This window comes from Kwoniella europaea, chromosome 1 (assembly GCF_036810445.1).
Source record: "Kwoniella europaea PYCC6329 chromosome 1, complete sequence".
In the NCBI taxonomy this organism is placed as follows: Eukaryota; Fungi; Basidiomycota; class Tremellomycetes; order Tremellales; family Cryptococcaceae; genus Kwoniella; species Kwoniella europaea.
Window position 1 is genome coordinate 5,430,151 of NC_089487.1, and position 26,145 is coordinate 5,456,295.

The 26,145-nt window shown below is 48.9% G+C and overlaps 13 protein-coding genes across 13 annotated transcripts; 4 read left to right on the forward strand and 9 right to left on the reverse strand.

Annotated features, from left to right (window-relative positions):
* Nucleotides 1-8: 8 nt before the first annotated feature.
* On the reverse strand, nucleotides 9-801 carry V865_002054 (ribosomal protein S10; the record flags this gene model as incomplete). Its single annotated transcript, XM_066225862.1, has 2 exons — nucleotides 9-654; nucleotides 713-801. The coding sequence occupies 2 exons, from the start codon at nucleotides 799-801 to the stop codon at nucleotides 9-11; spliced, it is 735 nt and encodes a 244-aa protein (XP_066081959.1).
* A 367-nt stretch (nucleotides 802-1,168) lies between these two features.
* V865_002055 (YggS family pyridoxal phosphate enzyme) lies at nucleotides 1,169-2,108 on the forward strand (the record flags this gene model as incomplete). The annotated part of the gene is made up of 4 exons (XM_066225863.1): nucleotides 1,169-1,282; nucleotides 1,329-1,448; nucleotides 1,497-1,563; nucleotides 1,609-2,108. The coding sequence occupies 4 exons, from the start codon at nucleotides 1,169-1,171 to the stop codon at nucleotides 2,106-2,108; spliced, it is 801 nt and encodes a 266-aa protein (XP_066081960.1).
* Nucleotides 2,109-2,188: 80 nt separating this feature from the next.
* Nucleotides 2,189-4,939, reverse strand: V865_002056 (uncharacterized protein; the record flags this gene model as incomplete). The annotated part of the gene is made up of 11 exons (XM_066225864.1): nucleotides 2,189-2,215; nucleotides 2,257-2,514; nucleotides 2,566-2,598; nucleotides 2,641-2,770; nucleotides 2,814-3,154; nucleotides 3,312-3,342; nucleotides 3,386-3,683; nucleotides 3,745-4,026; nucleotides 4,077-4,137; nucleotides 4,277-4,838; nucleotides 4,890-4,939. The coding sequence occupies 11 exons, from the start codon at nucleotides 4,937-4,939 to the stop codon at nucleotides 2,189-2,191; spliced, it is 2,073 nt and encodes a 690-aa protein (XP_066081961.1).
* Nucleotides 4,940-5,299: 360 nt separating this feature from the next.
* On the forward strand, nucleotides 5,300-7,290 carry V865_002057 (uncharacterized protein; the record flags this gene model as incomplete). The annotated part of the gene is made up of 9 exons (XM_066225865.1): nucleotides 5,300-5,353; nucleotides 5,399-5,407; nucleotides 5,572-5,785; nucleotides 5,881-6,020; nucleotides 6,069-6,277; nucleotides 6,456-6,628; nucleotides 6,746-6,891; nucleotides 6,942-7,169; nucleotides 7,213-7,290. The coding sequence occupies 9 exons, from the start codon at nucleotides 5,300-5,302 to the stop codon at nucleotides 7,288-7,290; spliced, it is 1,251 nt and encodes a 416-aa protein (XP_066081962.1).
* A 41-nt stretch (nucleotides 7,291-7,331) lies between these two features.
* V865_002058 (uncharacterized protein) lies at nucleotides 7,332-8,901 on the reverse strand (the record flags this gene model as incomplete). The annotated part of the gene is made up of 5 exons (XM_066225866.1): nucleotides 7,332-7,631; nucleotides 7,696-8,354; nucleotides 8,408-8,487; nucleotides 8,575-8,678; nucleotides 8,782-8,901. 5 exons carry the CDS (start codon nucleotides 8,899-8,901, stop codon nucleotides 7,332-7,334), a joined length of 1,263 nt encoding a protein of 420 aa, XP_066081963.1.
* A 231-nt stretch (nucleotides 8,902-9,132) lies between these two features.
* V865_002059 (protein transporter SEC13) lies at nucleotides 9,133-10,433 on the forward strand (the record flags this gene model as incomplete). Its single annotated transcript, XM_066225867.1, has 7 exons — nucleotides 9,133-9,135; nucleotides 9,191-9,247; nucleotides 9,299-9,417; nucleotides 9,539-9,645; nucleotides 9,704-9,793; nucleotides 9,841-10,145; nucleotides 10,200-10,433. 7 exons carry the CDS (start codon nucleotides 9,133-9,135, stop codon nucleotides 10,431-10,433), a joined length of 915 nt encoding a protein of 304 aa, XP_066081964.1.
* A 45-nt stretch (nucleotides 10,434-10,478) lies between these two features.
* On the reverse strand, nucleotides 10,479-12,163 carry V865_002060 (uncharacterized protein; the record flags this gene model as incomplete). Its single annotated transcript, XM_066225868.1, has 6 exons — nucleotides 10,479-10,653; nucleotides 10,709-10,846; nucleotides 10,896-11,120; nucleotides 11,173-11,561; nucleotides 11,612-11,940; nucleotides 11,989-12,163. 6 exons carry the CDS (start codon nucleotides 12,161-12,163, stop codon nucleotides 10,479-10,481), a joined length of 1,431 nt encoding a protein of 476 aa, XP_066081965.1.
* Nucleotides 12,164-13,144: 981 nt separating this feature from the next.
* Nucleotides 13,145-13,576, reverse strand: V865_002061 (uncharacterized protein; the record flags this gene model as incomplete). Its single annotated transcript, XM_066225869.1, has 2 exons — nucleotides 13,145-13,450; nucleotides 13,520-13,576. 2 exons carry the CDS (start codon nucleotides 13,574-13,576, stop codon nucleotides 13,145-13,147), a joined length of 363 nt encoding a protein of 120 aa, XP_066081966.1.
* A 58-nt stretch (nucleotides 13,577-13,634) lies between these two features.
* V865_002062 (uncharacterized protein) lies at nucleotides 13,635-15,405 on the forward strand (the record flags this gene model as incomplete). Its single annotated transcript, XM_066225870.1, has 9 exons — nucleotides 13,635-13,731; nucleotides 13,880-13,941; nucleotides 14,081-14,100; nucleotides 14,260-14,300; nucleotides 14,377-14,470; nucleotides 14,643-14,730; nucleotides 14,850-14,967; nucleotides 15,040-15,209; nucleotides 15,358-15,405. The coding sequence occupies 9 exons, from the start codon at nucleotides 13,635-13,637 to the stop codon at nucleotides 15,403-15,405; spliced, it is 738 nt and encodes a 245-aa protein (XP_066081967.1).
* A 558-nt stretch (nucleotides 15,406-15,963) lies between these two features.
* Nucleotides 15,964-18,166, reverse strand: V865_002063 (uncharacterized protein; the record flags this gene model as incomplete). The annotated part of the gene is made up of 7 exons (XM_066225871.1): nucleotides 15,964-16,245; nucleotides 16,328-16,415; nucleotides 16,493-16,914; nucleotides 16,962-17,256; nucleotides 17,353-17,482; nucleotides 17,586-17,958; nucleotides 18,032-18,166. 7 exons carry the CDS (start codon nucleotides 18,164-18,166, stop codon nucleotides 15,964-15,966), a joined length of 1,725 nt encoding a protein of 574 aa, XP_066081968.1.
* Nucleotides 18,167-19,216: 1,050 nt separating this feature from the next.
* On the reverse strand, nucleotides 19,217-20,175 carry V865_002064 (uncharacterized protein; the record flags this gene model as incomplete). The annotated part of the gene is made up of 3 exons (XM_066225872.1): nucleotides 19,217-19,711; nucleotides 19,848-20,021; nucleotides 20,092-20,175. 3 exons carry the CDS (start codon nucleotides 20,173-20,175, stop codon nucleotides 19,217-19,219), a joined length of 753 nt encoding a protein of 250 aa, XP_066081969.1.
* A 752-nt stretch (nucleotides 20,176-20,927) lies between these two features.
* V865_002065 (uncharacterized protein) lies at nucleotides 20,928-22,546 on the reverse strand (the record flags this gene model as incomplete). Its single annotated transcript, XM_066225873.1, has 8 exons — nucleotides 20,928-20,993; nucleotides 21,057-21,365; nucleotides 21,436-21,570; nucleotides 21,620-21,696; nucleotides 21,750-21,895; nucleotides 21,952-22,043; nucleotides 22,105-22,329; nucleotides 22,394-22,546. 8 exons carry the CDS (start codon nucleotides 22,544-22,546, stop codon nucleotides 20,928-20,930), a joined length of 1,203 nt encoding a protein of 400 aa, XP_066081970.1.
* Nucleotides 22,547-23,149: 603 nt separating this feature from the next.
* Nucleotides 23,150-25,872, reverse strand: V865_002066 (uncharacterized protein; the record flags this gene model as incomplete). Its single annotated transcript, XM_066225874.1, has 17 exons — nucleotides 23,150-23,461; nucleotides 23,517-23,555; nucleotides 23,611-23,640; nucleotides 23,703-23,813; nucleotides 23,880-23,943; nucleotides 24,001-24,036; nucleotides 24,096-24,150; nucleotides 24,280-24,319; nucleotides 24,372-24,435; nucleotides 24,494-24,578; nucleotides 24,642-24,835; nucleotides 24,890-25,036; nucleotides 25,127-25,301; nucleotides 25,360-25,395; nucleotides 25,446-25,535; nucleotides 25,608-25,644; nucleotides 25,696-25,872. 17 exons carry the CDS (start codon nucleotides 25,870-25,872, stop codon nucleotides 23,150-23,152), a joined length of 1,692 nt encoding a protein of 563 aa, XP_066081971.1.
* Between the last annotated feature and the right edge of the window lie 273 nt (nucleotides 25,873-26,145).

Sequence of the window (26,145 nt, forward strand, 5' to 3'; positions counted from 1 at the left end):
TAGTGTATCTATTTCTTTTCCTCTTTTACCACCTCCTCTACAGCTTGTTCAGCATCTTTTCCCACTGGGATAGCTTGCACTTCACCTTCACTCGATAATGCTTTCACCAGATCTTGAGCAGCATCTTGGATCTTCTTCTCGTTGAGGACTTGATTGTTGTCGCTCTCTTGTTGCTCCTTCTTTCCAAAACCTAATTCGACATATTCGTGAACATAAGCTTTCATCCCTACGCCGGGTAAACCATTTTGACGTAGGTATCTTAACCATAGATCGACCGCTTCTTTGCTCGAATCGTATACTTTGATAGCTCGTTTGTGCGTCCTTCGCTCGAAGTTTTCCTGGGCCTTCTTTTTGACGAATGGTGATTTCAATACGGTGTATAAACTCCTTTCTCTGGGTAAAAAGGCGGGTAGGGTTGTTGGGATATTCAGAGAATGTGCCGAGTGGACGGCGAACTGTGTGGTGAGGTCCAAGTTGTAAGGGTGATAAGATTGGAGATGAAGTGTCGCTACGTGAACACCGTGAGTGGGTTTGCGAGGGGTCACCCGTGGGAATGAGAGGTATTTGTTGATTTTGGGGAATGGTACGGGTAATCCTGTTTCAGCATCGTCTGATGTTGTCGCTGGTGGTGAAGCGAGTCGCGTTGTGGTTGTACTACGTGATCGTTATCAGTGATGGGATAACATTTGAGTATATTCAAATGCTTACTCACGTTAAGTACCGAGAAGATGATGCGACAGCATTCGAGATGGTAGGTCTTGAAAAAGCTGCCAAGGCGGAGCGAGCAGAGGGTAGAGCCATGGTGTGGGCCGATGGGGACAAGTATCGGAAGAGGAGGATAGGCAGTCGTCTGGAGCGAGCCAAGAATGAGACAATGAATGTGATGGACTGATGATGATGATGGTTCAATACACAAATACAGACATGCAGACTGAAAAGAGAGAAAAGAGACGAGATTTCCTGAGTGGGTTTCTCGGATCACGTGACACGACCAGACCACCATCCATCTAATTCCATCTTGGATACATCTCATCCTTCATCGAGGGACTCTCGCAGATCTCCTGTATGCATGCATATCACTTTGCCAATGCAGACAGCTGTACGCTCTTTAATTGCTAGACAGTGCAAACTCGCTCCTTATCACCTTCACCTTCGATCCTACGCCAGAATGTCCACGCCTATCTCACTCGATTACACTGCCGATCGAGCCGAAGAGTTAAGGGAGAATATACAGTCGGTGCAAGCGGACATCGATCAAGCTGTGGGATCAAGTGGATCAAAGGTGAGTACGTGACAAGAGGGGCTGAGTCGAGCTGATAGGTCAGCAGCCCCGTCTGGTAGCTATCTCCAAAATCAAACCTGCTTCAGATATCAAGGCGTTGTACGATGCGGGGTATAGACATTTCGGCGAGAACTATATACAGGAGATGGTTGATAAGGCTGAGGTAGTGAGTGGGCTAGCACTGATTTGATTGCCAAGCTGATACGGTGAATAGCTACCTCGAGACATAAATTGGCACTTTGTCGGGTCGTTGCAGAGTAACAAATCGAAGCTTGCTGCTTGTAAGTCCTGACTTGATTTGGACACCTCGCTAATCTCGTTGCTAGCCGTACCAAACCTCTACGTTCTTGAGACCCTCTCGTCGACCAAGGTAGCCGATCTACTGCAAAAATCACTTTCTTCTGAACGTACGACCAAGTTCAACGTTTATATCCAGATCAACACATCGTCCGAAGACTCGAAATCCGGATTACCACCTCTTACGTCTAATGCAGATGGCGGAGAAGTAGTGGATCTGGCGATACACGTCATTGAAAAATGTCCAGGCTTGAATCTGCTAGGTCTGATGACGATAGGTTCCTTCGAAGCAAGCCACGATGCGTCAAAACCCAACCCGGATTTCGAAACGCTCAAATCGACACGAAAGGAATTATCGAGGATACTGCAAGAGAAAGGGATCAAGGATGCACCGAAAGAAGACGAGTTGGAGTTGAGTATGGGAATGAGTGCGGATTTTGTTCAAGCGGTCAAGGAGGGAAGTAACAGTGTACGAGTGGGGACTAGGATCTTTGGCGAAAGGCCGAAGAAGGTGTCTAAACCGGCGTAGGTGTATACATATACAATACGAATCGTGCTATGAAACTTGTGACATACATAACTTCACGCAAGCTCGACGCTCGCCTTCGCTCAACGGAATGGGAAACCGCCCTGAGCCTGAACCACGTAAGCGATACTCGCATAGAATTCAAACTCACCTCTCCTGGGCCCACCTGCACCCAAAAATCACCTAAATCCATCTCCCCTGTCTCTCCCACAGGCTGAGGCATGCCGTCGCCTTGCCAATTTGATATAAACCCGAACAAGTTATCCGTAGGACCGTACGTTGATGCCAAGCCAATTCCAGCTTCGACTCCTTGGTATGAACCGGAGCCGATGTCAGACATAGGTTGTTGGGCGTACGGAGCGGTGTTGGTGGGGAGAGCATTACCCCAATCGTGCATCGCTGGCATCGGCTGATACGTAGAATCTCTATATAATTCGCTTCCATCCCAATCGTGACTGACCCGTGATTCCGGCAAGGTACTGGGCGTGGTGTTCTGGAGACGATCAGCTGGGTTTTATACAAATCGTCGACTTACCGCGTCTGACAACACAGCGAGTTTCTTGCGCAGGGCTTCGAGTTGACGGCCATACCTGACAGCAGGGTAGTTGGGGTCGACGGATGTTTGGCTGAGGCAGTGACACAATTTGTCGATGAGGTTGAAGGTTCTGGGGGTGAAGGTTAGCGGGGGACACAAAAGGTATGACTCACTTTTGGTGATCTCCACGAAGCATTGCTCCAGAATAAAGAGCTTTGAGAAGCACAATTGCAGCGTAGGTAAACCATAGCACATGGCGAGTGGGGAGATAAGGCAATGCCCCGCCCGGGTATAGTTTGTCCACACAGATGGTCAATATCTCTCGAGCTGCATCGCACATGTGGAAGATGTATCTGGCGTCTGGCGATTGAGCTGCGCCTCTGGGGAAAAGGCTGAGCTTTAGGGAAGTGGTGGTTTTGGTTCGATATTCTTCCTCGGCTCGGATCGTTGCTCTTTCGACGTGCGCTTGCTGCGAGCGATCAGCGGGGTAATGTGCAGGAGGTGACTTACAAAGCTGAAGGCGCAGATGTATAGCTGGGTGTAGTAGAACATTGTCCACATGATATCGGTGAGAGGGAACAACTTCCACCGTTTTTTAACCCAGAGGATTTTGAATGCATCGAGGGAGCGAGCGAGCTGGGGTCAGCGGTGTCACCACGGGATTGACTCACCTCATCAAGGTATTTGAAGTATTCGCCGTGGCTGGGAGGGGTGTCAGCGGGTGAAGTGACGAGGTCTCACTCACATGACAAGGGATCTCGTTCTGGCTGCATTTGGGTACAGCGTGTCATGCGCATTGCTCATTAGTTGGGTTAATTCTAGGTAAGCCTGGATCAGATTCCCGTAATCTTCCTGTGGGTGTTCCTGATCATCTGCGATCCCACGGAGGAAGGGGAAGTTGCCGAACCCCGCGGATGGGCCGCTCTGAGCCGAGGATGAGAAGCCTTGGAAGCAGACCGCGGCGCCTCGGGCCCAGAAGCCTTTCCCCAGGCGGATAGAGACGCTGAAGAGGGTCAGCGAGAGTTGGGGATTCATACCACTCACTGTCGGTCTGAGAGGTAGCAGTCTGAGAGGTCAGCGGTGTTTTTTATCATGCAGACTTACATGTCCAAGCCACTCGAGCCCGTTCTATCTCGAGAGTCCTTTCCGAGTCTGATAATATTCGCAAGGCCATTTTATCTAGACCTAACTCGTACGCACTTCTCACAGCGAGCCCGATCAGTTGCCAACCTTGGCGGTTCTCATCCCCGTGGGGCTCTTCCCGAGCACCGGCGGCGTTGAGCTCGAGGGGGGTGACTAGAGGGGGACTGCGTGGTAGGTTTTCCGCTAGGAGAAGAAGAGATTCTACAAGACCGATGGTGGGAGGAGCACCAAGCGATTGAACATCTGAGATCCAGCCCTGCAGGGTTAGCTCGGTTGGTTTTGGTAAGACTCACTCTCATAATGGCCCAAGCCTTGTCGTGAATCTCTCGGGATCCCGGAGTATCGTCTAAGCGACTGGCGATGATGATGAAGGTTGTGATGGTGTATCTTTCTTTGTGAGCGAAGACCGCTAGATCGTCTTTACATCTGGGTATCACCGCGGAGGGGCATATCGGCTGGGTCGTTAGCGAAGCTACGATGGAAGGGTACTCACTGTCAGATGGTGGTAATATCGGAAGTATCGATCCACCAGTCTTATCGCCTGTTCGGCGGAGAGCACGCCAAGTTTTATCAATGGGAAATCTTCCAAAACAGGAGCTTGATCACTCTTTCTGCGTTCGTAGAATCGTTTGAAATCGGAGATGTTGTTGACGGTGGTCGCTTGGCCGCTCTTCTCGTGCATGTAGATTTCTTGATTTCGCTTACCGCGACCGCCGACTATGCTCTCTTTGGTTGCCGCTTGGCCGCTAGCCAGGGCGAGAATCTGCAAAGCATCAGATTCGTTCTGCATGTCTGCGACTACTATGCTGCTTGGATCGGCGTCGTGAAGAGGAGGATTGAGGTGAAGACGACGTCGTTTGGGCGAGGGGGTGGGCGAAGTGTGTGGGGGGTACGACAGGGACTGCTCTTCTGACGACTCCTTGGTCTCTCTCTTTCGATTGTTCCCACCACGGCGAGAGGGAGCGAACACACATTCTCGAGACTCTCGCTTGCATCGGGAGCAGGGAGGGGACGAGGGTGCGTCGATGTCGCCCAAGTCGCATTTCGCTTTCCTGCTACGGCAGTGGAGGCTATATATTAGCGACGATCTATCTAGGGTGACTCACCAGGCTCTGTAGCCTCGCTTGATCTTCTCCGGCTTGATCTGGGTGTCCATGATTCGTGTTCGAGAGGTATGACCTTGAGAATGAATTGGACAGGAAACACTCGAGTACCGTGTTTCAGTGCATCTCATCAATCCATCTCTCTCTCACCAGGCACATAGTTCATCGGCACACCGTGTCATGTGTCAAGTGTCAATACACACAAATACATATACATCAGATCTCGGTCATCACCGCTCCTCTTGCTGAGATTATAGTTGAATTTAAATGGGGTACCCAGATATACCCTCCCTGGGTGCCACTTACTACCCACTGTATCTGTCATGTCATCACTCACTATCTCAATCTCAATTCAACGTCCATCTCCCTTTCATCACCCCCATAACCATACCCAACCCACGCCACCCCACACAATGGTCAACGCAGACCCACGAATCTCAGACGCTCAGCTTGCCCAGATCAACGCGGTGAGTTATACCCCCGATCCATGTACACCCGCTAATGCATCACAGGCCGCCGCGGTGAGGGAGTACTCCGTCGACCCCCGGATGGACTACCGGACCGTTTCGGCGGTGAATGGGTAAGTCTCAGATATCGAATGATCACCGCTAACGTCAGTCCTCTGGTCGTGCTCGACAATGTATCTGTGAGTCACACCCTCTAGGTAACCCCGCTAACCCGCTAGTTCCCCTCTTACAACGAAATCGTCCAACTCACCCTCCCCGATGGAACCACTCGAGGGGGTCAAGTGCTCGAAGTCAGTGGTAAGAAAGCCATCGTACAGGTGTTCGAAGGCACCTCCGGAGTCGACACCTCGGCTACTAGAATCGCCTTCTCCGGTTCATCCATGAAGCTCGCTGTGTCCGAAGATATGTTGGGAAGAGTGTTCAACGGTAGTGGTAACCCCATTGACAAAGGACCTAAAGTATGGGCCGAGGACTACCTCGATATCAATGGTGAGTCAACTTTGACTTTGTAATCCGCTGACATGCAGGCTCCCCCATCAACCCATACTCCCGTATCTACCCCGAGGAGATGATTCAAACGGGTATCTCCACCATCGACACGATGAACTCTATCGCTCGAGGACAAAAGATCCCCATCTTCTCTGCTGCTGGTCTCCCCCATAACGAGGTATGTTTACTCTTCATGTCTTTAATTACCCCCGCTCATGACTCACAGATCGCCGCGCAAATCTGTCGACAAGCTGGTCTCGTGAAACGTCCTGGAGCCACCAAAGGCGTCCACGATGGCCACGAAGACAACTTCTCCATCGTCTTCGCGGCTATGGGTGTGAATATGGAAACCGCCCGTTTCTTCAAGCAAGACTTTGAGGAGTCTGGATCTATCTCCAACTCCACCCTTTTCGTCAACCTTGCTTCCGATCCAACGTAAGTCAAGTATCCCTGTAACTCCGCTGACAATACCAGGATCGAACGTATCATCACCCCTCGTCTCGCCTTGACTACCGCCGAATACTTTGCCTACCAACTTGAGAAGCACGTGCTTGTCGTCATGACGGATATGTCCAGGTGAGTGAAACCTCTGTTGGCTCCCGCTGACCCTTAGTTACGCCGATGCTCTTCGAGAGGTATCTGCTGCTCGAGAAGAAGTGCCCGGTCGACGAGGATACCCTGGTTATCTCTATACCGATTTGTCAACGTTGTACGAACGAGCTGGACGAGTTGAGGGCAGGAACGGATCTATCACTCAAGTGCCCATCTTGACCATGCCTAATGATGGTGAGTCAAATTACAAAGCGACCTCAGCTGACATCCAGATATCACCCACCCTATTCCCGATTTGACTGGATATATCACTGGTGAGTCCCTCCCCTTGTGACTTTCGCTGACATGCAGAGGGCCAAATCTTTGTCGATCGACAATTGCACAATCGACAAATTTACCCTCCTATCAACGTGCTCCCTTCTCTCTCCCGATTAATGAAGAGTGCTATCGGTGAGAAGCTTACCCGAAAGGATCACGGAGATGTGTCCAATCAATTGGTGGGTCTGCTTCTCCCTTCACCTCAAGCCCACGCTGACACTTCCCCAAGTACGCCAAATACGCCGTTGGTAAAGACGCTGCTTCAATGAAAGCGGTCGTTGGTGAAGAAGCTCTCTCAGCCGATGATAAACTCGCGCTTGAATTCCTTGACCGATTCGAAAAGGAATTCGTGGGTCAAGGCAGTTACGAAGCCCGAACCATCTTTGAATCTTTGGACATCGCCTGGGACCTTCTTCGAATCTTCCCCAAAGAATCCCTCAACCGAATCAACCCAAAGGTGAGTTGAAGCTCAACGCTGACATTGCTGACTGTTACTCCAGATTCTCGCAGAGTTCTACTCTCGAAAGACCACTCGACAACCCGAGGAGAAGAAAGAGGAGAACCTCATAGATGCTTGATTGTATTCATAAAAATTGTGTTCATGTATATACAGCGTTTGCTACAGCTTCCTAGCTACCAGCTCTTCGTCTAGCTTGACGACCTTTTCCCAAACCTCTTTACTCAGTCGGGCATCCTGATAAGACAAAGCCATAAGCCTGGCCACCTTCATCCTTCTTTTCAACGTTTCCTCGGCACTCTCAGCATTCTCCTTTCGTCCCTTGACAAACGCGTCCTGTATGAGTTCTGCGACATCATCCGGGATCTCCAATTTAGCGGCATGTTTTGGGGAAGACAATTCGATGAGATAGTTTCGAAGAGCCGAGAGATCTTCCCTTGCTGCACCCACTCCTCCAGTCCCCTTGACCGGCACATCGATGTCCACCTACAAGATCAGCTCTTGCCATCCCTGCCATTTCACTCACCGGCAGCAGACTCTTCCCCTGACTCAACACAGCTACTCTTGTCGCACATTCCATCTTCAACCCCTCCATATACGGATACTCGTACCTCACTTTCTGCTCGGTCATGCATTCCGCCAACGCTTTGAGGTTCTTCACCGCTTTCTCGTTCAACTGACCGCCACTACCCATAGCATCCTCCTCTACCACTAACACGGTTCCTTCGGACAGCTGCAGAAGACCTGCGTCCAAAGATGACGAATCTGTAGATTTTGGGAAGAAGGGATGAGAATGAAGCAGCGAGACTGACAGGGGCAAAGGTACCACCCTCGGTGCGACAGATTTCACCGCCTCGTTAAATCTCGCCGTCGCTGCCTCGTTCTTCCTCTTGAAGTTGACGGATAAAGTACCCAGGGGTGTCATGGACATCGGTCTGGAGGTTGGTGATGATAACAGCAGGAGGAGGAGGAACTCCCCGGCTACACGATCTGGCGGAGTGAATGCTGTAGCAAGGTAATCCACCAGTTCCTCTCTCACATCCTCTATTGGCTGAGGCTCTGCTTCGTCTACCGTCTTCAGCACATGGATTGTCGGCACGAAATGGGCGCTCTCCGGTTCGTTGGAAGGGAGTGGAGAAGTCGACAAAATACCAATGAAATGGTGAGTCGAAGCGGGTTTAAATGCTGCATCGTCGTAAACCTGATGGGTCAGCTCTGCCTATCTCTATTTAACCCACCTTGATCAATGCGCCGAGATAGTTGCCATTTACTCCGGGTAATGGATATTTGGCATGCACTGAAGTTGGCAGAGATGGTCCTGGCTCATCATCACTTCCCTTTGCCCATATCTGTTCACCTGGTATCCTGAAGCACCGTCAGCGATGCCTGGCAAATTACCACTCACTCGACACCCCACCCGACCCATCTTTCCTTTAATTTGTTCCAATCGACGTCTCCTTCGGTGTCAACATCGTCTGGAAGATAGACCTCCATCGGATATCCAGTATCCTGCAGCAAGCATCTGAATGAGATGACTGATAGAGGCTGGCTGGATTTGGTAAAGCGAGGGATCTACAACCTTCAGCGATAGCTCGATTGTAATGCAACTCACCTGTGATGGGTTTTCCAGTCGTTGGACCACTTCTCTCACATAATCGTCAACCTGACTATCTTCACCTTGACGGTCATGATCTCTATGGGCTGCTCTGGCGATCTGATCTATGGTCCGCATGGTATCGACAGTGATGGATGATATGGATGATATGTTATATGCCAGGTTGATGTTGAACATTGCGAGTTCTCATTTTAAAAGTACGCGTTCGATGGTCACCGTCTTCATTACGTAAGCTGGCCACATAATGAGCACCCGTTGAACGTTCCACGCTACATCACCATTACCATAACACTTAACATCACTTTCACACCTATATATTGACATTGTCAAAGCAATACAAAACACAACATGGTGAGTCCCCTCAAACAGCGAACGGTGAACCCGCTGACACGCTGACCCCTCGCAGTCCACCGCACAGGCTTCCAAGCCCGTCCCAGTGGAGACCCAACATGAGGACATGATCGTGAGTATCTCCTTCCTCTGCTCCAGAACTTCCACTGATTGAGCCACTCAGCACGATGCACAACTCGACTACTATGGGAAACGACTCGCAACCTGTTCGTCCGATAAGACCATCCGTATCTTCAACGTGGTCAAAGGTGAAGCCAAGGGAGAGCCAGTGATATTAAAAGGGTAAGTTGACCCTCTCGTCTACTATCGCTAACATCTCTAGTCACACAGCACCCGTCTGGCAGCTCGCATGGGCTCACCCCTCGTTCGGATCCCTCCTCGCTTCATGCTCGTACGATGGTAGAGTGTTCGTCTGGAAAGAAGTCGGGACAGGTCAAGGGAAGGGAAGTGGAGGGGAGCTTCAGGATGGATGGGAAAGAATCAAAGAACATACCTTACACACTGCAAGCGGTGAGGTCACAGCTGGCTAGCTGTACTCCTGACCATGCTGACCCTCCCCAATATCCAGTGAATTCCATCGCCTGGGCTCCTTATGATCTTGGACCCATCCTCGCGTGTGCATCGAGCGATGGTAAAGTTTCTGTACTGAGTTTCCAGAGTGAGTGCGCTCCTCTTCTTATCCTAATCCTTGCTGACACCTTTTAGACGACGGATCTACCGACGTCTCCATCTTCCCCGCTCATGGTACTGGTGCCAATGCTATCTCATGGGCTCCAAGCGTTGTATCTAACTCCCCCGGTCGATCATCTCAAGGCCAATCTTCCATCTCCCCTCAAAAGCGATTCGTAACTGCCGGTTCAGACAACCTGATTCGAATCTGGGGATATGACGAAGATGCGAAGAAATGGGTAGAAGAGGAAGTCATCAAAGGTCATGAAGACTGGGTTAGAGATGTCGCCTGGGCACCGAACATTGGCCTTCCAGGAATGTATATTGCGTCCGCATCTCAGGTATGTTCTGTCTCAGAGCCATACGCTTATGATAATCCGCTGACATCACTCTAGGACCGCACCGTTCTCATACATACTCGACCCTCGCCATCCTCACCATGGTCATCAACACCATTGTTGCCCAGCTTACCGGCCTCACAAGATCCTCATTTCCCCGATGCTGTCTGGAGAGTCAGCTGGTCACTTGCAGGGAACATATTAGCGGTTAGCTGTGGTGACGGCAAAGTTAGTTTGTGGAAGGAAGGCGTTGGTCAAGGATGGGAATGCGTTTCTGACTTTGCGAGCTAAGCGATACATGTGTATGAATACCATGCATCGATAAATTATCATTCTCTATACCCTTCGTCGCCAGCTGCCCCCTTCCTTCACTCTCACACCGAACACCATCAGTGCGCTGAACAAGCCCAAACCTCCAGCATAAAAGATAGCAGGTCTGAAAGCTTCATATCCAGAATCTGGTCCTCCGAACGCTTGCAACAGATACCCGGCGATGGGTGCGCCTAAGAAGCTAGGTTCAATCAGGTCAGCCTGGAGTAACTCATACCTTTTCCAGATACACTCACTAGCCTGGCGCCCATAAAGACACAATCATGCTGAAAGCCACAGGCAGGTCATTATCACTGAAGAGCGATGAGACTACTCCAGGGATGAGTGAGAAGAAACCACCTGCGCAAAACCCATTGATAACAGCAAACACAGCTCTTCATCACCCATCAGCGCACGTGTCTCATCCTCATTTCTAAAACTCACAGAGGTTCCACCCGTCCAGCGATTGGCCAGATCACTAAGGTAGATGTCGCATTTGCAGCAAGGCACAAGAGCAACGCGTTCAACGACCCAAACCATCTATCTGCCATGAACCCCCATCCAATTCTACCGGTCGCAGATGCTAGGTTGAAGCCTGCGAGCAGCAACGAAGCCGAGCCAGAGTTGAGCCCGATAGATGTCGCAAACAGGGGCAGGAAGAATGGGGGACTGTTCAAGCTGAGATGAGTCCAGTTCCTGCCCTCTTCGCAACACCACTCACATGAACAAGGGAAATAAAGCTACCGCACTCCCTAACAGCACAAGCACAAATCGGAAATCTTTCAACAGGTTAACATCTATAAGCCGTCGCCTTGTCATTCCGTTCTTTCTCGTCATGGGGTTGATTGGTGAAATAATCACTCGCGGTTTCAGCAGAAATGCACAGGGCAAATTGATGGCCAGAAATATGATTCCCAAGATGCGAAAAGCCCACGCAAGTCCGACAGTCTTGATCAGACCGTCTGCTGATAGAGAAAGAGCTGCACCGCCCACTCCACTGCCAGCGTACACCAGTCCGGTAGCGAGATTCCTCCTGCGAGAAAAGTAGCTCGATGGCAGGGTTGCCGCACAGAAGAAGCATAAAGCCTGACCAAAACCAAATAGGAACCCCTGCATATCGCACTGTCAGCTTCATTCTGACCCCAGAAGATTAGTCTCACCTCTGTGACCAGAAGTTCCGCAACAGATCTTGTGCACCAGCCCGCTAAGATGGGTCCTACACCTGATAAAATCGCTCCGATCATTGCAACATTCCTATTCCCATATCTGGTCACTAAAGCCGAGATGGGAATTGCACATAGGGCCTCCAACGTGGCTTGTGTAGACCCTATGAATGCGAGAGTAGAGGTAGGGGCGAGTTGAGCTGCATGTAAAGCGTCCTGAAAGATGCCCCAGGCGTAGATACCACCCAAAGTCGTGAAGAAAATGCAGAAACAGTAGAGCACTTGCAGCCACGCCGCCGCACCTCCATCCGGATAAGCCTCGAAGCCTGATCATACATGTTGTGAGCATTTGCATCTCGGGATCGACCACTCACTTTGTTTTGCTGCTTGCTCAACAACTGGAGATGCATTGTTTACACTGCTGCTCTCCACCTCTACGTCCCGCTCGGAAGACCCGTTTTGAATGTGATTGTGAACGTGTCTATCAATCCCTGGGGACTGTTGGTCCGATCGACCAGTCCAGGTGTCCAGTTCTATGCGATCTTCCATGTCGTTTCTGATGGGTATGCAAAGATCGGAGATGAGAATAATCTGAACTTTTTACACCCCAGGTGACACACCTTTGGTCGTCCCTGAAATCGTGTGATTTGCCGATTTTACCGACAATATGATTTTCAACTAAAAAGAGCTGATTGCTGGAGGTCATTGCTTGATGGGTGTTCGGCAAATTGCCAGGATGATTCTGGTGATCATGGAGATATTCTGGCAGTCACCTCAGCCAGACTCTCAACGACTGTTCAGCTCGATTTTGTGGTTTCTCAGGATGATTACATCACAATCTCTGATTTCCTCTTTCAGTCAGAAAATGCCAGCAGGGGCTTTGCACTTGTACATGTCCAGGAATTCTGTGATTACTTTGTTTTGGCTTCACATTTCCAAATTCACTTGATTTCATTGGCGATGGCATTGTCATGAATCAAGTGACATGATGACCACGGCCCAGGACATCTAGAGGCCTATATAACCAGCGGAATTCCGTCTCTATCGGAGATTCCGATCGTTCTAGTTTGTGTTTCGGTGGTGGCGACTGGTTACGTTTGCCATCGTGACCTGACAACCCGAGCCATTTACCGCTTCGCAGGAGGTCCAGAGATAGCTCACCTGAGCTACAATATGGATCATACAGTCAATGAGAAGGCTAGTGTGACAGCACATCGTCATATGACTCGATGGGTTCATGCCCCTATACGGGAGGCCGATTAGTATAATGGTCCAGAACAAATATGAATACGAGCCATCCACAGAGAGGTGTCCGTTCGCAGTAAACCTTTTCTGTACCGAATAGTTAGGAAGTAGACGCTGCAAGACAGCATACGGTGCGTTCCTCTCGTCACGAATGTTAACCAAAAAGGCGTTTCGGTCTACTCTGACTTGCTGGTTACTCTAACAACTGTTGCATTCCTTAAACCTGGACATCAGTCCGCCTTGTCATTTTTCACCTGTCCCGCCTAACCATGATTCGAACGACTGTCAATACAAATACTCCGCCCCTTGAGACAGATTCCGCCAGACGATGTCTAGTACAGGGGTTTTCTGCTCACAATCCGTCAACGTCAGAACCATATCGGTGTTACTAGCTTCCATAACGGGTCTGGTAGACTCACGCAAGTCTGTCTGATCAGTCTCTCCGGCGAGCCTATTGGCATGATCGATCTCCTCTTGCGTAAGCCCCGCGGCTGCAGCGCCGGCATCTCTCTTTGTATTAGTCCACCTGTAGTAGTACCACCAGACACACAGCCAAACGAGTTCAGCCGCCATAAGAATGGCACTTGCCATCTGTACAAGGTGGCGTTAGCTATTGGCAGGCTGTTAGAGCAAAGTGAGGTGCCAAGCGTAAACACTTACCAGGCCATGAAGGTATCGAGGAGCATCATTCGGTCGGAAAGTTTGAGAACCAATCATGTTGCCCACGCAGTACGTGATGAACGTACAAGCGCTCACGAAATTCTTGCGAGAGGCTATGAAGAGACATGACATACCCGGCAAAGTCGTGTTGATAGGTACGCCTGCCGAAGAAAGTGGGGGTGGAAAGGTCAAGCTGCTGGATGCTGGTGCTTGTGAGTTGCGACAGATCTCATTTGTATTCTGGTAATTTGGCGCCTCCTATCTCCCCGCCTTTCCTCAAGCCAGCAAAGTCCTCCACTCCTGTGCGTCTGGGATCACGTCCCTCACACTTTTAGTCGGCTGACGTTGTCAACGTGATAGACAAGGGCCTCGGAGCATGTATGATGATCCACCCTGGCCGTGGTCCTTCCAAAACCGGCCAAGTGGGTCCGACTTTAGCAGTAACACCATTCGAAGTAGACTTCTACGGTCACCCAGCTCATGCGGCTTCGGCCCCTTGGGAGGGAGTCAACGCTCTTGACGCTGCTGTTTCGACTTATACGGCTATCTCATTTGAGGCAGCAGCTGAAACCTGGTATACGGTGAGCTTGTCTTCGAAGTTTACCTTCCCCATCACCCTCACTTTCAGGGGTGGCCGCTAGGGAAAGGAAGCGGTGTCGACACGGAAGTGAGTGGAAAAGAGGGAAGAAGAGATCCGCAGGTCTGACGAACAGCTGAATCTTGTGCGTCCTGAATTGTAGAGTTCACGGCATCATCGCCAACGGCGGTGAAGCACCCAACAGTGAGTTTCACTTCACTCTTGGTCAACTCGACTTCGCTTGGCTACTGTTTCTGACTCAGCAGTCTATCGCACACAGTCATCCCCGAGCATACTCAGATGCAATACTCTGTCCGAGCACATACTTCCGCCCAGGTGGAGGAGACCTTGGAGAGGATTACTTCCTGTATAGAGTGAGTGGTACTTTTTGATCTCTCTTTTCTCCTCCCTTCCCTTCTCCCGCGCCTCTTGCTTCTTCTGTCCTTGTCAGTTTTCATCTCTCATTCAGCTGAAGCTGAACTTGCTACTCTCTTCTATTCGGTTCATTCAGCTTCAGCTGAATGAGTGATACGTTCCGCTTCGCAGAGCAGGCGCCAAAGCTTCAGGGTGCACATTCAAGATCCAACAAGGTCTCGGTCTGTATAAGGAGCTGGTCAACGTCGAGGCTCTTGCTGTGAGTCTTCACCCGTCTTCTGCTCGTATCTCTTGGAACGAGCGCATCAGGTATCTCTCTGTAGGGGAAGAAACAGACGTCGTTGGATTCAACGTTGACTCTGTTGCCCATCCACTCAGCAAGAATATGCTTCGACCATGTCTGAACTCTACGATATCCCAATTGTCGTCGGGAATGGCGAGGAACATACGGTTTGGGCCAGCACCGACTTCGGCAATGTGACACATGAGCTGCCTGGTACGTCTCCATATCTCACAAAATTAGCTTCGGGTTCCAGAGGAGACGCTGATGTCGGTCTGTCGATTTCAGCTTGCCATCCCATGTTCGGTGTCCCTACTGTTCCCAATGGCGCCAACCATACTGCTGCATTTACGGCTGTGGCAGGTAGCGATGAAGGCCACGAAAAGACTTGGAAGGCCAGTACGGGTATGGCAGGCGTCGGTCTGAGGTTCTTGACGGATGATGGTTTCGCTAAACAGGTACGTTCTCGTCAATTAACAAATCTATCGGATCCTCTTCAGGCCCCCCTCTCCCATGTGTTTGTCAAACATGGTGGGGAAGAGACAAGTGGAGGAGGCTGACAGAAAAACCTTTATGATTGGGGTCAAACTTGGTCAACGAAAATAGGTTCAGGACGATTTCGAACGTGATCAAAAAAGGTTGAAATTAGCCTGAAAGGGGTTACGTATTGTAATGAGATTCCAGACGGGAAACCATGATTGCCGAGTCATCCGCAGATTGATAATCATTTCTGTTCAATAGTTAGTTTGCCATGAGATGCACCACATATGGCAGAAGAGCTCAATCTTCAGAGTGACCCATTTCCCCTAGATATGATTTATCAATCGAGATATAGACACTGTACAGTACACTGGAGCGTAATTTAGAGGGTCGCTCCTTTCGAGTGAACAAACTCTTCACGTATCTTGCTTTCAGATTATGCCGATGCTCCACACGTCTTGATAATTAGTAGAGACATGCGGACAATTGAATTTCAGATTCTTCAATAGTGACATTTCAAAGAGAATATAAAACAACGTTAAATTTCCGCGATCTCTCGTCAAGAAAACGAACAGCTCTTCTCACAAACGCATCCTCATTTTATTTGACTTCTATCCGACGGTCACCCTCTCGCTGCATCGATGACACCGGCCCATCTCCCCAAGCGACTCCTGCCGATCCATATTCACTTCTTGCACGTGACTATCAGACTGACGAGCCTCGCAGCGCAAGTTACCCTTCCCGAGATGGTAGGACATGAACCTCAGTACCAATTCTCTTCGCCTTCTCATCATATCCATACCCGTCTCCTTCTTCTCCGGACTGCCCAGACGGAGACGGAACTCCGGCGCCTTCCCTAGGACTGGAGTATTTCTCACGCATGATCTCGTCGATCCTTGGTTCCCCGGCAGATTCGTCAATCTCGCAGAAGGTTCGGTTCATTCCAGGAGGTGGAGATAGAAGACATAGCAGATAATACACCAGACCGGATATACCCGTACCCGTGATCCACGACTACAGTGTATATTGGAAGATGACATATCAGTCTGGGATGCTTCGAGGGCAATGGAAACTGAAAGACGGCAAGAAGACTGACCAGGTAATAGATTCTTTGGGCACCAACCGGAACAGAGACATTGGGTGCCAAAGTGTGTATGAAACCAGGTGCGTTGACGGCGAATCCACTGTACATACCGACAGAAATCAGTGGACTGATCATTCGCTTTGGGTGGAGCGGATGAAGCTGTGGAACGATACTCACCAGAGATACGCTACGTAACCTCTCCAGTGTATACCTGCAGTGTACCAATACCATCCACTTCTGTCGAGAGTATACAAATCATTCAGTCTCATGTGACCCCGTCTGACGAACCAGTAGTCGGTGATCATTGGTCCAGCGATACAAGACAAGAGGACACCATAAGCACCAAGGTAGTTACCAAAAGTAGCACTCGATTTGTATAGTAGCCAAGGGTTCATACATATTCCGACAATGGCCGCGATGTACCCTCCGCGTCGAATGTTGATGTATCGTGGGAAAAGGGCCGTCAGATCACAACCAGCCGAGACAGAGTTGGCCGCAACGTTGAGAAGGAGCTGGACGTAGATGAACCCGGCACTTATGAACACCAGTCCAGCTCGTGTTTTGGAGTCCCCATTGGTGTCAAGCATTTTGTCCATGATCTGTTATGAAATAAGCGAAACCCTCATCGAGGCGACAGACAACTCACTTTGACAACGTCCCATATCTGTTCACCGAACTGAGGGACCGTGGATGAGGCGATGACGATCCCCAGAAAACTGGTGACACTGAATCCGATAGGCATAGCGATGATCTGTGGCCAAACAGCCGCCGATGGGGTCCTGGCTCGCGAAGCGAAATCGGGGGCGTTGGTGATCAAGGTGAACATGTTATTGAAACATGATGAGATGGATATGATCATTTGCCAGCCAAGGGCCGATCCCGAGAGTTGGGCTGGTTGGGAGAAGACAGGTCCGATACCTCCAGCGCGGGAGATCGACCAACTACGTTTATTTGGAGTCCATCAGCGTTCACATTTCGGTTCATAGGATTGATCGGAAAGTAATTGGAGCCGAGAGGGTGTCACATTCCAGACGTACCCGAACAAAGCGAACCCGACAATGGGTCCGACGACGGCTTTAGCAGCAAAGAGCCATTTGAGTTTATGAATCGGTACCCAGATGGTGGGGAGTGATAACAGCCAGTAGATTACGAAGGAAAGGATGTAGGCTGCATACGTAGTAACCAGATTAGCGTAAAGAAGGCTTACCTCAGCGGGAGTTTCAGGGGAATTGGGATATTTTCGGAGAGGGGATCGTCACCAGTAACTCACCCGAAGTCGTCTCCGAACTAGCTGGCATCTTATTCGGAATTCGAGTAACACTTGGCCACAAGGCTCTCAACAAGACATATACACATTCACCCCCCAACCATGCTTGAACCCCCCACCAAATGCATGCCATACCGGCTCTATTGAAGACTGGCCACAATGAACCGAAAAGACCGAAAGTGGTACGGTTGACAGCTGGGAAGACGATACCGTGAATTGCACCTGGTCGAGCGTTGAGCACCAGCAATGGACCGACCAAGCCGTAACCGATTATGACACAGACGAAAGCCTGCCACCAGTTAAGACCAGCTGCTATCATAGAGGACGCGATCGTGAACGTGTTCAGATTGAATGAATCGGCGATCCAGAATGAGACCTGTTTTGAAAGGCTGGGATGAGCTCACAGGCTCAAGGGCACCCAGACGATTCGCAGGAATGTATCGACTTACGAAACTCCAAGCAGTCCATGTCTTTTTCTCTTCGGTAACAGGTAGCAGGTCTTCGGTTGCTAAGAACAATTCAAGATGGCTCAATCCTTCAGGATGTCGAGTTTCAAGCTCTCCAGCCAATTGTCTGGCTCTCATGTTGTATCAACAATTGTCGGACGCACTTTGAGATATGTGAGTTATGAGGTAGACTCGATGCTAAATGTGATTGTGATATATGGCCAGGAGGGCGCTCAAACAAGCTCTGATACTCTTGACGATAAATATCTCCCATTCTGTTTCAACGGTGGAGCCTGCTTTTTCCTTATCTCTTTTTACTTTTCCATTCTAGTCGGGTCTCGCTTTCTTGCATCATATCTTCAGAATGACCAGATCTTCTGGTTGGTTCATTACCTCATCGCTAAGACAAACTCCAATTGACTGGCTCTCGCCTTATCATGGAAGTCAAAGATAAGGTAAAATATATATTCATAAACTTCAAGCGAGAATATGCGATCTGGAGAAAACCGGTTTATAGACGCCCTTGGCATGACGCAGAAGACAAGATTTCAGGGCTTCAAGGAACTACTAGCGTTTGATAAGTGCAGTGGCGTTTGGGGTTGTGGGGACACGTTGCGGTCGTGAACGTGGAGCTCATTGGTCATTGGTCATTGGTTACACGGTGGGAGGGCATGTGACTGTCGCACACGTAGATAAGAGAAAAAATAACAGATAAGAAGATAGGTTCCTTGATGTCATCCATCAGCCAATCACAACGAGACCGACATTGGTTCTAAGTTTTGGGCGCTCGCTAGAGAGCCGTTCAGACCTACTTTAGCTTTCTTCCCCAGCCCTGATATAACTCTCGCAAACCCGGGTTGTAATTGAGTATGAGGTACTGTGTCTGTGCATATGTGGAGCCAATTCCACGCGTCTTAACAGAAGTGGACCATCGCTTTGTTGTGCACATCTTTCATGCCAGAGCAAAGGCACTCGACCCCGACAGGGAGTTGTATGCATCTAGACGGGAGTTGACGATTATCTTGGCGTACGATGATGGGACAATCTGGTCTCATAACAGTTTGATGGATGCGCTTTGCAGGGGAAGAGACAGACAAAGCAGCATTACAGACAGATGTTTTGCGGGTTCAAACAATATCGAAATCTATGCTTATGTGCAGAAGTACTACAGTATGCTAGAGGTGCGACCTAAACAGCTGCATACATGCCCAATTTCCCCGTGGACAGACCCATTCTGACTAAACTAGCACACAGTTCGACTCCCGCAATTACAGGATCTATCACTACCATCCCCCTCCTGCAGACTGCCTGAATCTCCTTGTCCAATCCCACCATCCCCGCGCATCCAAGCACGATGACATCCGCATCTCTTTTTTCCTCTAGCTCCTCCTTGGCGATCCTGACTAAGGTCCCCATCACTGCCTCACGAGGCAAGTCCTCAAGATCGAGGACCGAAAGACCAGATGAGACCACACCGGCTGAGCATTGCTGCGAGAGATGCAGTGAATGAATATCATGTGTGAGGAGTGGCACCCAGCGTGGTGAGGTCGTCAAGATTCCGATCCGAGAGCCCAGGTTCGATGCAAGAAGGAGAGGAGCAGCTAGAATGGATGTCACCGGTGAGGATGTCAATTCGCGGAGAGACGCGGTGAGAGGGTGATCTGAGAAGCAAGCTACCACAAACTAGTAGCGAATGCAACAAGATGATCAGCATGAGCACGAGAGCATAACATGATTGCGTTAGCAGGATATGGTGATATTGTGACATGCAAGGGATTTGACATGATGATATACAGATGAACACCTTCAGAAAACTCACTCCGCTCCATTTATCCAATTGACTTCTAAGGTCCTTCAGACAAGCTGCCGCAGAAATGACACTGTCGTAAGATCCTTCTATACTGTACGGAGCATCCGGGTGTGAGGGATTGTAAAAATCCAGGATCATGTCAGGTGGGGGGACCAGTGTCCGTTGGATCGATTCCGTGAATGCCTGAGTGAGTTCCGAAGAGAATCAGTCTTCCCATCGCGTCGAGCTAAGGTGCATGTCTTGTGATACGAACTTGCGTGGCATTGGGGTTGATAATAAGTAACCTCGCTTTGTTGATCCCCGTGGAATGTTCAGTGGACCCGGAGAGGAAAGGCATTGTTTATGAACCTCTAATGATAAATGTCGGTTGAGGGAGTGAACAGAAGATTGCAGAACTGGATGTGTGATTGCTCGAGATTATGAATTGGTGAAAGAGGGTATTCGATCTCCGCACCGTCTCCAGCAATGACAACAGTATTTGACCAAAGAAACGGATTTGGGAACGCTTAAATGGATTGCCTATGTTTGTGATTCCATTTCGGCAGTTGATGGGTGGTGGCTCCCGCCCCGCGTGCAGAAATTGCCGAAATTGGTTTTAGCTTGCGAAATGCAGTATGGCGAACTAGAATCGTATCCGGACTAATCTGCGGCAGCCTACGATCAGTGTTTATTGGGTCAACGGCGTGATGCAATTTGTCGTGGGGAACAGTGAGTCATGCACCTCGAGGAGCCGGGCTAGATTGAGAGGAATAGCTGTAGTATCGCCTGATTCCCATCAGAGATGTATTTGTAATATTTACCTCAAGTACTCGAAGATCCAAAATCACACGGGTGTTCCCTGGTCGTACCACTTCTGAAGGACGATTCTACTGAAAGCTTTACTCGCCATGCCATGCTGAGATGATCAGAATAAACTCAACAGGTTTATTATGTTCGATGATCAGCGTTTGAACAGTATAGATTGCAGCGATAACTAGCGATGAGTAGTCTCCATAGTTGTCGATGCATGTATACGGAATAATTTACACATTCTATTACTGATCAAAACATACAACCGAATATCAGATTATCATTTGAGAAAAGATTTATCTAAGCGTATTGCTTGACATCTTGATCATTGGGTCCAATAGGATCGTCTGACGCAGCAAGGTTACACTGTGTGGATCAAATCCTTTCATCAGTCTCTTGGAAACCATTCGTCGTTGAAAGACTACTTACCTGATGGAACATTCTCAATTGATCCTCTGTGAACGCTCCCACGACCGAGTGGAGTAAACCTCGATTATGAAACAAGACCAGATCACCTTCTTCCCAATCCTGAGGATAAACTAATTCAGGAGCGATACCGGGCCTTTGCAAGTTGTACAAGATCTCTCGCACTTTGGTTAGATCAGTGATGTGAGCACCGTCTGGGTATAGAGCGTTCTCCTTGGTCGAGTCCGATGGTAGAGGATCAATGAAAAGTTGGTGAGCGCCGCAAGGATGGACTTGAATATGTAGTGAGCCGGTCACGGGGTTTTTCCAGCACTAATGTCGTTAGCAGATATAGAGGTAAGCTAATGTCACATCGCAGACAGAAGGTGGAATATAGACGTACCACGGGGAACGTCTTAATCTTACTTTCCTCCCACTCCGGCAACTCTTCCAAGTCCAGCTCAAGCCCTTCATTCTCTATCCCTAATCCAGTGGGTAACGCATGTGCTTTCGACATCCACACGTAAGGATGAGGTGCCTACTCTTCGATCTCAGCGACTATTACCTTGGAAGCAGTGCTCACTCACGTATCTGACTTTAGTTCGAACAGCCAAAGACTGGAGTTCAGGAGATAAGATATCGAACATGTTCTTACCGCTTACGACTGTCGTGCGAATGATCAGCTTAAATTAAGATTCATGATCGCATCGTACTCACAAGCGGTAGTACCTAAAGGTACAGGCAGCTCATCACCCGTTCCATCATCGTATCTGCAGATCTGCGTGTGTCCTTGAGGTACCTTGACCGCCCATAGAGATGTGACTTTGGGTGGAGAAAGATTGTATAGAGCTGCATCGATATGCCTGGAAGAGTTCCTCTCGTCAGCAATCACAACTCGAGATATCAGAGACATGCTCACCATCTATAAAACCTGGTGATACCCTTATCTTCATCCTCATCCGATACGGGAGTCTTATGGAAAGTCTTGTGATGAGGATGTTTGAGTTGGGGCTATACACGTATCATCCAAAATCAATATTTGGTCAGAATGATATTGAGGAGTGATACTCACACTATCAAGTCCCTCATATTCGCCAGGTACTTTCCCATTTCCTATAAGTTGCACCTGAGGTTGTCTGGGGATAGTCTTGAGATCAGGATGGAGGATCGATGACTTGGTATTCCCCGTCTTGTTGTTACCGTGTCCGTAGGTATCGGCAGCGGGATCGAACGAGTGAGTCAGTTCGTATTGCTGTTCAGGTGTAATCTTGGTGTTCTTGAACAAAAGCACTGAATGCTGATAGAGATATGACCTTATCAGTATACGCTAATGTCGCATGACCTCGGATTGGCAGACTCACCTTGTACAGGTTGTCGATGATCTCCTGTTTCTGCGATTCAGTCATTTGGGAAGGATCGAACCCATCTACCTTCCTACCAAATTCTGTAAAATACTTTGGATTGGCCGAAGGTGGTAAGGGGATAGGACTGAAGGTGAGGCCTGAGGTCGTCATTGTAGCGTATTTGCGATGAAGAGCGATGTGTACAGAGGGAAATGAGAATTGATTGATACGTGGAAGGTGATGAATGACTTGCTGACGAGTTCTTACGATGATCATGGGCGATTCCAAGTATTTATATGTACAACTTTGTATTTTTCCATTGTTATGAACTGTGAGATGCGATGTGATCGGATTTGACTTGGGTGTCCCATTCTCATATGAACTGTTATTGCTTTGTTATCTCTTCAGTGACTACCTCCACTCTTTCTCTCCTTTCTCACGTCATGCCAATCAGATCAACGCAATTCCCGATCTTACCGGCAAATACATATGGACACACCCTGATAAGGATGTTTCTCATAATTCGTCTTCACTGTTGCATGCAACAACGGCAAGCTCGCCGATACATCAAATGAGACCTATCAAAGTGGATCCAAACTTCATCAAGCGATGGTCGGTGCACCGATACCTGAGCAAACATCGAAACAGGTTGGAAGTCTACTAACCGAATATCTGAAAGACTGATGACGAGTTCTCGCCCATCACACAACCACGAGAAGATCTTGTGCATGATCCGTTCAACCGTATAAATCCCACAATATAGATAGACTATCGCTACTTCTTATCCTTCTCGACGGCGACCCCTCTCTGACCATCCATCTCATACTGACTACCAACGACCAGAACCTCTGCAGAGCTCATCCCATACACTCGTACAGCTTCATCCTCGAGGTACTTCCTACACTCCTTTCTCGATTTCTCAACGTTCACACAAGCCAAGATACCGACCGATACAACTCCAAGGGCGAGTAAGAAGGTGAATGGCATGTTGGTATTGCCCGATCGATCGATGATGGCGCTACTAACGAAGGGACCGATAAAACTCGATGTTTTACCGATGATCGAAAAGAGAGCGAAGAACAGGAACTGCAACACGTCCATGTCAGCTAAGTCGACCGAAAGCAGGATGGATCGCACTCACCTCTTTGCCTCTTGGGACTACCTCGGAAATCATCGCTTGCTGTAGGATTGATCAGCATGATTCATCTCCTTGAGCTCTTGAGGAGTGCACTCACAGAGATAGCATACCATGGACATACGAAGACCTAGGTAGATAGATACCTTGTCAGTCGAAAACTCCCTTTCCTGTCGAATGGACCGAACTCACTCCGTAGAAAGCTTGATAAGCCCAGAACTCCCATGCATTGTGGAATCCGAACTTCTGCTGAGTGATACCTATACATCCCCAAGCGCAAAGTACGAGAATCCAAAAGGCGTTCTGCAAAGTAATGAGAATTGTTTGTATATGTCTTCGCAAGGTTGTTCGGGACCGGCATGCACTTACGAAAAGCAACATCGTTTTGGTTGGGATAGTATATTTCTTTTGGACCAGCCAAAAGATCCCGATTCTAAACGTGGCTCCTGTCAGCTGGTCGTCCTGGCAGTGAGCGATTCTCGGTACTCACCCAAGCGCTTGAGCAGCAATACCATCGATAAGAAGGCTGAAATGTGGAGTCAGCGCTCATCCAACCACATCGTACAATGTGTAAGAAATACCTACTAGTTCAGCATCTTGGTGTCATACGACACAACCTCGTTCTGTAAGGTCGCAATGACTGTTGTACGTGATCAGCTATCACAGTGTGTGGGAAATTCGATTATAAATGTCCTCACCGGTGACTATAGTAGGGAAACGAATATCAGTACTTGCATATCGTTATGTACGACCATGGGAAAAGACTCACCGACAGTGTTTAAACAGTCTCCCAGGAAGAAATAAGCAGCCTGTATATGTAGGGTCAGCCTCTCGATCGCGGAGTCTTCAGAATCGACCCACGAGGTAGATGAATGTCTGTTTGAGTCGAAGACATAGTCTGAACGCATGGTAGATCTGTTTGACCCTGTGGTAGCCTAAGATATTAGCCATGTTGGGGTTTCTCCTGTACATATGTGACATACCCAACAGTCAGATAGCTCGTCTTTGGAGGTAATTGATTACCAGGTCTGTACTGCTCGTAGAATAGCCAAGGGATTGCGCATAAGACTGTTTCATCACTAATAAGCATCCTTTCGATTTCTCAGTCATGATTATTCGATCCAAACTCACTCCATACACCCGCACTGTACGCACAGACGATACTCAGAGCTTTTGTGTTACTATCAGGATCATCATTGATCACGCCTTCCAATATGCCCGCTAGAATCGCCAGGACCACCAGTTCACCAACCGAACAGACTAGGAAGGATACATTGGCTAGTCGATTACGAGCCAACATGTCTCTTCGATCATGAGATTTTTGACTGTCCGATTTTTTCGTCAGTGTGACCTTATGGTGAGCGGAAAGTATAACTCACTCAGTCTCCCCTTTGGCCAATTTCTCTTCGCTCTCTTTGATCTCCGGTAAATCTCTAGCTAATCCCGGGAAAGCGGCGGTCCAAAATGTCAATGCACCTTGATAACCTATCAATCCAAGTATATATAACGCAGTACCAGCTTGCCATCTACGAGAAAATAACCATCAGCTTGACTCATCGAAATATTATGTGTCTCCACGTCGCTGAGCTTATAAGATTTTTCGTATTGAGACTCACTTTGAAGGCTTCTCCACGCCTAGCCAAGCGAAACTGACAGCCCATGTCAAGATGGTAAATCCAGTGGTGATATGAGGTCTCCATACACCGTAATCTGCGAAGGATCCCACAATGAGGAAGATGACAGCTTGGAATGCGAATGAAAGACCATTGGTGATCAACACGATCGAGTTGACTATGTGACCGGATTTTCATTAGCACTTGTTTGTGAATAGGGCAAGTATCCCACTCACCTGAACGCTCGGTACCGTACGCAACGAGATTACATCCTGAATGACATCAGCGACAATCCATTCGATGGTGGACATACCTCCATCACCACATGCTACTGTCCCTCTGGGAAATGCGGGATCCCATCCAGCAAGGTATAACAGATTTTGCCAAGCGGAAATAGCAAAGTTGAATGGTCCTACCAACGCAATGAACGATCAGTAAGTGATGGCAATGATTCATGTGGATATATAATCTGACGCTGACTCACCCAATCCCGAATTTCCCACATAGTAGAGGTACCACGACTACCATTCAATCAGTTTTATCAAGCTGCACTGTAAAAATATGGGACTAACCCAAACTTCTACTCTGGTCGTTGTCTTTCGTTCACCAACGATTGGCAAGGGACTAGCAAACAAGGTAGCTTCGTCTGTGAGTTGAGGTCCAGCTTCTTCATTCCCATTCCCACTTTCAGCTAACCCTCCATTGACGGTGCGGGGTATCTGATTCTTATCGTCTGCCGAGTCGTCCATCGTTGTCCTTGGTATCCGCTTCCGAAGATGTATCTATTCCGCGTTTCAAGTGATTATCTCCGAATCAGATCAAACATGAAAGCAAACAAATCATCCTTTGAACGAATAAAAGGGTGACTGACCAGTCCTGCCCAACCCCACAAATGCAAATTCCTCGTCTCTGAGCGAAAACATGGAGCACATGTGGGTTCATCCTTTGTTCGTCTGGGCTATTTTTAGGGATCCCTTCATGATCATAAACCCTCGAACCCTGGATAATTACTGTTTTCCCTG